This window comes from Myotis lucifugus, unplaced genomic scaffold (genome assembly GCF_000147115.1).
Source record: "Myotis lucifugus unplaced genomic scaffold, Myoluc2.0 scaffold_91, whole genome shotgun sequence".
In the NCBI taxonomy this organism is placed as follows: Eukaryota; Metazoa; Chordata; class Mammalia; order Chiroptera; family Vespertilionidae; genus Myotis; species Myotis lucifugus.
In genome coordinates, this window is record NW_005871139.1 from 2,335,595 (window position 1) to 2,347,259 (window position 11,665).

At 49.3% G+C, this 11,665-nt stretch overlaps 1 protein-coding gene across 1 annotated transcript; it reads left to right on the forward strand.

Annotated features, from left to right (window-relative positions):
• Positions 1–9,068: 9,068 nt before the first annotated feature.
• On the forward strand, positions 9,069–11,397 carry CCDC184 (coiled-coil domain containing 184). The gene has a single exon (XM_006091489.3). The coding sequence runs from the start codon at positions 9,568–9,570 to the stop codon at positions 10,153–10,155; it is 588 nt and encodes a 195-aa protein (XP_006091551.1). The 5' UTR covers positions 9,069–9,567; the 3' UTR covers positions 10,156–11,397.
• The last annotated feature ends 268 nt before the right edge of the window (positions 11,398–11,665 follow it).

The window sequence follows — 11,665 nt, forward strand, 5'->3', positions numbered from 1 at the left end:
AACCTTAAAGCAGTCTGATGGGAGTTTAGCAGCTTCCTCTAACACAGAGGAAGACGTATAGGGGTTGGGGCCTCCCCTTTCTCCTACAGAGCAGGGCCAACAAGGGGTTGGGGCTTCCCCCTTCTATCACAGAGAAGAGCCGATCAAGGGGTGGCGGTCTCCCCCCTGTACTCTCAGAGCAAGGGCCCTTCAGGGGGCTGGGCGGCTGCCCCTGTTCCTCACAGATGCAAGGCCGATCAGGGGGTTTGGCGGCTGCCCCCTGTCAACTCACAGAGCAAGGGCCAATCAGAGGTTGGGCGCTGCCCCCTGTCACTCACAGAGCAGGGCCCATCAGGAGGGTTGGGCTCCGTACCCTGTCACACACAGAGCAGGGCCGATAGGGGAGTAGGGGCACCGCCCCCTGTCACACACAGAGCAGGACGGATCAGGGGGTTGGGGCGCTGCACCCTGTCACACTCAGGGCAGGGCCAAAGGGGAGGTTATGGCTCTACCCTGTCACACACAGAGCAAGGCCCGTGGAGGGGGGTTGGGGCGCCACCCTCTATCACCCACAGAGCAGGGCCGATCAGGGGGTTGGGGCGCCGCCACTGTCACACTCGGGGCAGGGCCAATGGAGAGGTTATGGCTCTACCCTGTCACACACAGAGCAGGGCCTGTGGCGGGGTGGTGGTTGGGGCGCCGCACCCTGTCACACACAGAGCAGGGCCGATCAGAGGGTTGGTACGCTGTACCCTGTCAAACACAGAGCTGCAGGGCAATCAGGGGATTGGGGAGCTCCCCCCATCAGGCACAGGGCAGGGCTGATCAGGGGGTTGGGGCGCCTTCCCCTGTCACGAACAGAGCCGCAGGGCGATCAGGGGGTTTGGGCGCTGCCCCCTGTCAAGCTGATCCTGGTGCCGGGAGGCATATTACCCTTTTACTATATAGAATAGAGGCCTGGTGCATGGGTGGGGGCCGGCTGGTTTGCCCTGAAGGGTGTCCTGGATCAGGGTGGGGGTCCCCACTGGGGTGCCTGGCCAGTCTGGGTGAGGGGCTGAGGGCTGTTTTCCGGCTGGCGAGTGACTGAAGCTCCCAACCACTCCTTGTTTTCTTTTTTTTTTTTTTATTCTGGGCCAGCTTTAGCTCTGAGGCCTCGCTGCTGAAAACATCGATACAATGTTGCCATCTGGCTGGCTTTCAGTCCGGCTGGTTTCTGGGGTTTTGTTTAGCTTCTTATTTGCAACATAGTACATAGTTGCTTAGAGTTGCAGCTGAGAGGCCGGCAAGTTAGGCGGGGAACGTTGGAGTCCGCAGTCACTGAAGCAAGCAAGCCTCCCTGCTCGCTTCAGTGCATGGCTGCCGGCCGCCATCTTGACTGACAGTTAATTTGCATAAGAATATGCTGATTAGCCAATGGGAAGGGTAGCGGCCGTACGCTAATTACCATGTTTCTCTTTTATTAGTGTAGATCAGTAAAAATGAACTATAAGGCAAAACATTATTACTGAACAAGAAAACCACCCAATACTGAAAAATGTTAAATTTGGTATAGCACCAGGATACATACAGCAAAGGTTATCATAACTATAAAGACAAATTCACAAACATAGTGGAAGATTACAATAACCCCTTCTAAGTAATTTGTAATATAAGTAAACAAAATCACTTAGGATACAGAAGATTTTTATAAATAGTTTATAAATTTGTTTTAAATGTACTAATGGAAATATCTAAACCTTGCATTCAACAAATGCAAAACAACGTTCTTTCATGATGCATATCATATACTAGAGGCCCGGTGCATGAAATTGGTGCACGGGGGGTGGGTCCTTCAGCCCGACCTGCACCCTCTCCAATCTGGGAGCCCTGAGGGGAGCCCTCGCCAATCCAGGAGCCCTGACGGCTTAGGCCCACTCCCCGTGGTTCTCTGCTCTCTGTGGGGCCTGGCCACTCCAAACCCACTGCCCAGAGGCTCTCCACGGCCGGGGTGGGATGCTTGCCTCATCACTGCAGCAACGAAGCAAGCATTCTGCCAGGCCACTTGCACTGCCCCCTCTCAGCAGCCACCCCCCCCCAGGACTGGGGGACTCCAGCGGGGCTGAGAGAACTGGGCGCCGCTATCTTGTGGCTATGGGCGCCACCATCTTTGTGACAGAGTGATGGTTAATTTGCATATTACCCTTTTATTAGGTAGGGTGTTAAAAACATCAACAAAAACTTATCTATTGGGCAAGTTTTAATAACTTTCTAAAGGTTGATATTGACTAGGAAGTGTTCTTCAACTACTGAATTTAAACTATTGACCAATAACAAAAAGACCAAAATGATATAACAATTTAAAACAAGTTATATAACAAGTTAGAAAACTCCCATGCTTGGAAATTAATAAGTATTTATTTATTTAACAAATATGTAATGCATTCTTATTATGAGCTGGCACTGTTCTAGGCACTTGGGATTATGTCAGAGATAAATTAATAATTAAAAGTCTGACAATACTAAGTGTTGGAGAAAATGTGAAGTAATGAGAATGTTTATCCTGTTGATGAAGTGTAAATTATTATAACCACATTTGAAAACAATTTGATATTCTTGAGTAGAGCTGAAGGGAATCATACCCTATGATTCAGCAAGTCCATCCATACACTATATAAACTTTGGAAAAATTTCTGCACCACAAGACATGTACAAGAATATTCATGGCAGCATTGCTAGTAATAACCTAAATTTGAAAACAGATGAAATATCCATCAACAGTAGAATGCAGATAAATACATGGCAGTATATTCATACAATGAAATACAGTAGAACAACGAAAATAAACAAGCACAGTTACCCAAACAACATTGATGACTTTTATGAATATAATGTGAAAAAGAAGCAAAACACAAAACAATAAATCTGTGTCCATTCATATAAAGTTTGAAATAATAAATGCATTGTGATGCTATCTATATAATATTCAAAACCAGACAAAATTATACTATATTGTTTAGGGATTTATAAACATGTGCTTGATAAACTATTTAAAATTAAGAAATTATTATCAAGATAATTTACCCATAGGAGGGAGAAGATTTTGATTTCGGTATAGGAATGGGGGGACTTCAGGTGTACATGCATGTTTATTTACTTGTATATATTTGTACCATATTTCACAATTAATAAAGGTCCAAGGTAAGAAGCATTTTAAAATGGAGAACAGTATGAATAAAGGTACGGAGGCATGAAAGTGTGCTGGGGGTATAGGAATTACAAATAGATTTGTGCATCTTAGAGGGTAAATAGTGAGGCAGAAAGGGGTGAAAAAGATGAGGCTGGAGGCTCTGGGAAACCTTTGGGACATTTTAAGCTGGGTTGTAAAAACACTCAAATCTGCCCACCGGCATGGCTCAGTGGTTGAGAACCGATCGACCTATGAACCAGGAGGGCATGGTTCGATTCCAGTCAGGGTACAAGCCCAGGTTGCAGTCTCGATCCCTCCTGCAGCTGATCAATGACTCTCTTATCATTGATCTCTCTCTCTCTCTCTCTCTCTCTCTCTCTCTCTCTCTCTTTTCCTCTCTGAAATCAATTATATATATATACTTTTAAAAAAAAATACTCAAATCTGAATTTTAGGTAGATTCTTCTGACTGCTATGAGGAGATGGATGCATGGGAGGAGAGAGAAGGGAGGGGGCAGAGGAAAGGTTGAAAGGGAAACCATTAAAATCCTCTAGGCATGAGATAGATAACATGAAGTTTGCTTATAGAAATAGGGAAGAGGAAAGGGATGAGAGAGGAAACTGTAGGCATCAGAAATTATGATAATCTTCTTATTTTGAAAAACACACAATCACTCAGGACTCTTTCTACTTCTGATTCATAGAATAAGAGTATAAGTCAGGAGTTCTTCTCCCTGACATACAGGATGGGGATACAGGCTTGGCATCACCCATTTCAAACAACATTGAGGGTAGGGGAGAGCATGCAGTCCTCTGACCTTGAGTTTTTACTTTCTATTTTGTAAGAGGTGGAGACTTTCATGTGTTTTATAGTAAGCATTCCTTTATTGAAATAAAAAGCCACCAAAGGGGCCATTTAATTGTGTGAGCATAAGCCATAGATCACCAAAGTAGATGATTGAAAAAAACAAAAAGCTAAACTGTTAAGATAAGGAAGAGTTGGAGCTCTGCAGACTACATGTCCTTAGAGAAAATGTTTCTTTTTCTAGGTATGGACTCAGGCTTCATTCATCCATCCATTCAACAAATATGCATTGAGCCATTGTGCCTGGGACTATTCTACGTGCTGGAGATACGGCAGTGAACAAAGCCAAACCACTGCTCTAATGGATCTTATGCCCTAGTTGGAGGTAAAAGACAATAAGCAAACAAGTAAAAATATACTATAACAGACATTGATAATTGTTGTGGAAAAGAATAAAGCAAAGTAAAGAGACTAGGGAGTTCTGGAGTGCAGAAGATCCTTGTGCCTTTAGGTAGGAAAGTGAAAGACAATGAACAAACAAACAAAGCAGGCATTGTGCCTATAAACTGTGAATAGGTGCCTGACCCACAGGAAACAGAACTGTTTTCATGCAAGACTTCTTGGAACATAGGCTTCAGAGTCTGGGTGGAAAAGTTGAAGAAAGGGCCTTTTCCTTACTACACTGCAGCACTTAGAAGATGTAGATATACATTTTGGGGACAGCACCTCATAGCAGAAGGGACGTGGTAGAAACCACTTTTGATGTATTTTTAGGGCCTCTGAGAGGTATGGAGAGAGCATACATAGATGTATTAGTAAGAGTGAGATCTACAAAGTGTTGTGTGAATTTCTACTTTAAAACACTACCAGACTTCTTCAAGATCGGACAGGTGAGAAGTGGCCCAGAAGCTAGCTAACAAGTCAGTACTGAGGAATGCTAAATTTCTAAAAATTCCTAAATGGAAGGGAAGTCTGTGGCAGACACCATAGTCCATATCCTGCCCAGATACCTAGACATAATTTTCTCTAAATTGAACTGATACTCTGGGAGAGGCAATTTATCAAGCAAAATTTCCCCATGGTACCAGAAATTATGCGTGTTCTCAGACGGTGTAGCATTATTATTATTATTTTTAAATATATTATTATTGATTTCAGAAAGGAAGGGAGAGGGAGAGATAGAAACATCAATGACGAGAGAGAATCATTGATCAGCTGCCTCCTACACGCTCCCCACTGGGGTTTAAGCCCACAACCTGGGCATGTGCCCTGACTGGGACTTGAACCGTGATCTCCTGGTTCATAGGTCAACGCTCAACCACTGAGCCATGCTGGCTGGACTGGTATAGCATTATTCATGTCTGATGAGGATGCCGGCAACTTTCTGGGGGCAAAAAATATATGAAGAGGATGGAGTATGCAAGAGGCCCTGCACCAGGGTCTGGATGCCTATGTATGTGGCCAATTACCCAACGACACTTAGACTGGAACTAGTCAGAATGGCACAGGATAAATGACTGAACGTGCACTGAAAGGAGAAGGAGCCTCTGCAAGTGTTGACACAAGAGAAGCTATTGCAGTGGCAATGCGGACAGGGAAGACAGGGCGAACATCAGCAGAACAGGTTAATGGGAACGACAGGTTATTTTCAGTGGAAAATCAGACGGCATGAGAGGGTGGAAGGTTCCCTGGAATTCTTGTTCTGAGTAAAGTTAACATGGAAGAGAAAGAAATGAGGGTGGGAAGTGTCTTTGAGGACTCCTAAAAGTAGTTTGAGGGCACAGAGCAAGCAACTGAAAGACCAGCTCCAGCCTTAAGTGAGGGGTGTGTATGTGGCTCAACTCCTGACCAAGTCTCTGAGACACTAGAGTCTCTCGAGACTGTGGACAGTCTCTCCAGTCAGAGGCTCATAAGGGTGCAGGGTCCTTGCAAACTATCAGGACCATGTCTCTTTATAAGTGTGAAGGAGATGAGCAAAAAAGATGGGCATACCTACATGAGAGGCAAATGACCCTCTCATACTGAGAAAAGTTAGTCTAATATGCAACAGACAAAACCCACAACAATGAGTATTCTTAGCCTCTCAATATTTCTTACCCTCTAGGAAGGGCCCTCTGTCATTGATAGCTGTGCAGATCAGGGGAAGAGGGACAGAATCAAAGGAACTATAACAAGGACAAGGAGTTTCTTCCTGCAGAAGAGAAAAAGAATACATCCAAGAAGTGAAGGGAGCGGGGGAGTGAAAAACAAGGGCCAGGCTTGAGAGAAAGCGTGGGGGTGTTTGGGGAAAAAGAAACACAGTGGCAGACTGCTACACCATAATGTGTGAGATGAATAGAGAAGTTTAAGATGTTGGCCTCTATGCCAGGAATGTAAACCCCTGTAGGACTTTCCCAAAGACTATAATAAACATCTAAATTGCTTTTTAATTCTTTTTGGCTATTACCTGTGTTTCTTTTGAATGTGATATCATGCTGAACTGGGCCCCAAGGCAACTCAGCTTCATAAAAGTTGAATTTGGGGAGTATTGTCTGGGATTGAGGCCTAAGATGCAGCATTATAGATCTAAATGAGTTAAGCCAGCACCTTCATCATGATTGCTGGATTTATAGTGCAAAAATCACACAAATTATATAAAATCGAGACTGGGGGTAAGGTAGACAACAGGTAGAGGGAAATGGTAGAGATTACTAAGACTCTTAATTTTCGTGAGAACGTGACATTTGGAACTAGTTGTACCGGATGGAGACCTATGTCTATGCAGTATGGAGTCTCTTCTGCTTGGCCCATGAGACTGGAATAAGAACTAGAAATGCAAGGTGATTCCCAAAGGATAGAAAAAAACAGCAGAAGAGGAGTGTGCAGAGGTTGGTTTTTTTCCTTGCTATATAGCATACTTTGTATGCGTAAATACTCCAATGACATGGCCAGAGTACCCATTCAGCCCCCTTTTGCGTGGGAGTGGACCCACTCAATAAACCTTAGGGCATTGGTATCCAGCGGGCCTGGCCTTGTAACCCAGCAAGCTTAATGGGGTTCTGCTTCACTCTCTGCATCTATCCCCCTTATTTTCCTGAGACTAAACCCTTCTCCTATTCTCCCTTGTCCCACTTTCACCTAGAATTCCTAAAATAATCTGGTTGTGAATCCGATGCACCAATTGTCTCCTCATATTTTCAAGTTCTGCTACTAGTCCACTCCCCCAGTTCCCACCTACCCTTGGCTCTCAAATGTCTGACCTGGAGCTCGACTGGATCAGCCACACGCCTTGATCTCTGCACCTATTTCCCATGTTCTTTCGTGCTTCTCCAGTAATTTTTCCTCTCTCGAGGCTCATACCCCTTGTACTCCCAGTGGGCTTCATGCTAGTGCCTCTGGACAGCATGATGTTATCTTATCCTGAAAGCCTTGACATACATGGTACCCTCAACAATAGTGGCAAAGGGCCTTGTATGATGGCATAATCTAGCCATGGTTAATGTCAGGTTAAGGCTAAGATGGTAGGCCCTAGCCTGGGGACAGGGTCACTCCTAGTAGATCGAAGGCAGGGATTCACCTGAAGGGTGAGGAAGCTGGCAAGATGAAATCATCCATGTCAAGTGCTGGTCAAGAGATGTGAAGTAACAGACCCAGGTGAAAACCCTGCAGGCCGTGCCAGTCTTCTCATCACTAGAATATGCAACCAGGGAAACCAAGGTAACACACTTGCTATCCTTGAACCACTGGTATACAGAATGCTCACACCCAGCTCTTCCTTGCCCGGGAGTGAGACAATTTGTTTCTCCTCCCCAGATTTATTTCTTCTTGTGAACTTCATTTTTGGTTTCTGATCACTTGGCTTCTCTAATCTACTAATTTGTAAGTATGCTGCTGCCCAGGTGCTGTTTGCTTTTCAATCTAAAGTCATCTGTAAATATGTTAAATTCAGATTTTTTTTTCCTACCTCATCCCTCCCGCTCCACCCCTCAATAGGAAAAGGAGTTGTCACAAAGGTACCTTTTCCTGGGTACCCGGTCTGCCCAGGGGGGAATTATCTTCACACACAGTGTCCCCCCTCCCGCCCCCCAACACACACATCCACCTTCTACACACTGTCAACAGTTCTCCTTTTCACCTGTTAGCTGATGCAGTTATTCAGAGTAGAGATAATATTAAAAATTATCCAGTCCAATCCCCTAACAAACCAGGAAAATAGTTTATTCAAGGTCTCTGAATTAAGTGCCAGGAACAAAATTGAATTCAGGTCTCCTAAATCCGCTATGTGTGGGCTGGAGGGTTATGGGTGAAGGAAGGGGACATAGTAGTTCTTGTTATTCATTCAACGAAGGTATTTAGCATTCACTCACTACGTGCCAGGCACTATTTTAGGTGCCGGGGATTCCGTGATGGCGATAGAGGGTCCGGAAGAGACCAAATTAACTGAGCTTTCATTCTCAAAACTCAAGTACTTTGTCTCACCATCCAGGAAAAATCCCCAGTACCCTGGGTAGGAGTGTTTAGGTCTCACACGGGAGGGAATCCCATCCGTTCTCTGTTCCTGTGCTGTCTACAGCGAGAGGGCTGATTTACTGCAGAACCCCGAGAGGCGGAAACCTCTAGGGTGCCCCTCCTCCCCCGGGGTGCCCTCCCCGCTTCTGCACCGCCAAGGCTGGGCGGGGCCCGCTCCAGCGCCCCCCACCACACCCCCCTCTCACCCCCCCCTACCCCCCGCCGCGCTCCAGCTCCAATCTGGACCTATTCGTGTCCCCTTTTCTACCCTCTCTGCTTTCCTGCCAACCGCTGGAGGACAGAGAAGCAAGACTGGGCTCTAGCGCCATCCTCTGAGAAAGGATTTCGAGCAAGTTAAAAGCCTACCAAAGCAGTCGCGCTCAGGGTCTAGCACCCCAACGCGGGGAGGGACCCCCTCTCCGGACCCGGGTGTATGCAGTGCACTGCTCTCATGCTTTCCTAACAAATACTGCAGCCACGCGCTCTTTCCAGCCTCAGCGGAGGCCACTGCAGCGCCCTCTCCCCTCCCGCCCCACCCGCTCGCTCAGACACCAGAGCCCACTGCAGCTTCCCAGCCACGCGCCCCTTTCTCCTCCACTTCCTGCTTGCCTTGGAGACACACGTCATTGACGTGCCATGCGTCGCCTTGGAAACGGGAGCATCCGCGGCTGGGAGACCCGCCCCTGCCGCTCCAGCCACACTCGCGGTTAATAGCCGAGGGGAGTCCCGAACCCGACCCGCCGCGGGTCTCGGCCTCGCCCCGGCCCCTCCGCAAACGCTTCTGTGACCCCGGGACTCAGCGAGCACTTGCTGCTCGTGTCGCCCAGAGGGCGCGCGGACACGGGCGCAGCCGTAGAGGCGAGGCGGGGCAGGCGCTTTCGCCCCGGGGTGAGCGGGACGGACGCCGCCCGGTCCCGGTCCCCGTCCCGCGGGCTCTTCCGGGCCTCCCGGATCCTGCCGCGCCCTCCGCCCGGATTCACCTTCTCACGTCGGCTCCCCGCCCCTCTCGGGAGCCGCCTCTCACCTCGGCTCCTCCCCGTCCCTCCGGGGACCTCTCCCCTCCCTCCGCCCCGCTCGGGAGGCCGGGCTGGACCTGCCCCAGAGCGGCCACCACCGCTTCTGCCACCCCATGGAGGACGGGCTGCTGGAGATCATGACCAAGGACGGCGGCGACCTGCCGGCGCCTCTGGAGGTGTCCGCCGTGCCGGCCGTGGGGGACGTGATCTCCGGCGAGTACAACGGCGGCATGAAGGAACTCATGGAGCACCTGAAGGCCCAGCTGCAGGCCCTGTTTGAGGACGTGCGGGCCATGCGGGGGGCCCTGGACGAGCAGGCCTCGCACATCCAGGTGCTCTCGGACGACGTGTGCGCCAACCAGCGGGCCATCGTCTCCATGTGCCAGATCATGACCACTGCGCCCCGCCAGGGCGGCCTGGGCGTGGTCGGCGGCCACGGGAGCTTCCCGGGCGCCCCCCAAGAGCCCGAGACCCCTCCGCCTGGGATGGAGGACAGCGGTTTGCTGGATCGCGACCCCGAGGACGAGGAGGAGGACGACGATGAAGAAAAGGAAATGCCCCGCTCCTCCACACCCACGAGTCCCTTTGAGCGCGCCGAGAGCCCCTGCGCTGGTCTCCTTGGGGGGGACGGGCCACTTGTGGAGTCCCTGGATCTCCCCGATATCACCCTGCTGCAGCTGGAGGGCGAGGCCTCCCTGTGAGGGGACTCCCAGGGGCACCGCTTTCCCGAGCTGGCGTTGGGTTTCCGAGTGCATGACGCGAGTGGACTGAACAAGCGCGGTGCAGCACGCTTCACTCCGACCGCTGCTCTGTGGATCAGGCAGAGAGAGAGAGAGAGACTCCTTGAGGAAGGATTTATAGGGTGAAGGACTTTGGGAGCATCGAGAATTCTTTCTGCCTAACCAAGCGAGAGACGTAGCAAACTGCAGAAAGGTGAGGTTCCGGGAGAGGATGCGCTCATCTCTGGACTCCCATCCATCCCCTCCCCTGTCCTTCCGCCCCCACCCCAGCCAACAGGAGAACCCCTGAATTGTGTAAATAAAACTCTGCTTTTTCTATTCTGAAAAAGGACTTATCCAGGACTATGGCAAATCGTCTCCAACGATTTACCTAGAAATTAAAGAATTGGGGTATTCTGTTCTGGCAACAGAAAATTTCCCCTTCTGCTGAAATCCAAGATATTCGGCGCTCTGCAGAAGCCTCTCCCCTCACAGATCTTTGCGGCTGCTGATTGGTAAAGGAAGCTTGAGGAGGGAACTGCAGCCCTAGAAATCTAGGAGAATGGGGTTCCCAGGGCCCCTGGGCTGGGAGGAGCTGGCTGTGAATGTGCATGAAGACAAAGTAGCTCAACCTCTCTAGGATTTTGCATGCAGAGCGGATCCTGCTTTGTCGCTGACTACATCTGGAATTGCTTTTTCCACTCGCTGGGACTTAGAGAACAAAGAGCCGGTTCACAGGCAGAGACTTGGGGGTGCTCAGCAACAGCCCAGATTTAGGGGACATTTGAGGGACTTTTGGGGGCCACAGCCAAAAACTGTCTCTCTCCTGGCTACACCCGCTTAACTTCAGTTCCTTTTCCTGTCAATATGTCCCTGCCCTCTGCCTCTCGGTCTTGCCTCCATTATGTCTTGTGTGTGTTATGTGTGTCCACTTGTGTAGTAGTATGTGAGCCCTGAGGGGCAGGGCTTGTGGCTCTGGTGTTAGGTTCAGGGGGCTTCAGACCCTTCTATGAGCCCCAGGCTGTCATGGCGCTTTCCCCTCTCCTTCCCCCTTTCCCCCCATAACCAGGGCATGGAGCATGTGGCTGTCCTGAGGTTCTTAACTGATGTGCCTCCCTCCCATCTCCTCCAGTGGTGACTTTGTGTGCCCTTCCTCCTCCTCTGTGTATTCCTTCTCAATGCTTTTCTTGGTGTTAATCTTAATAAAGAGGCGTCATCCCCCTCCTTGCTGACTGGTACCAAGGGGATGTCAGGGTTGGGCTTAGTGGGAACTGCAGGGACCATGCCTTCCCTCCTCTCTCCTTGCTTCTAATTCCAAGGAGTTGACCATACCTGCCCTCGTCAGGGCAGGCATTGCCCACTCTACCTGCTCCCCCTTCCATCCTGGACGTTGACCTCCAACTGGATTGGGAAAGGATAGGGTACGTGTTAAGACTCCCAAACCAACAAGGGTTTTTAGTAGCCAGGACTCCAGATGTGCAAGAGACCTCTT

Bases quoted from the DNA above. Each gene is read 5' to 3' on its own strand.
- CCDC184 (XM_006091489.3), top strand. From the start codon at position 9,568: ATGGAGGACGGGCTGCTGGAGATCATGACCAAGGACGGCGGCGACCTG.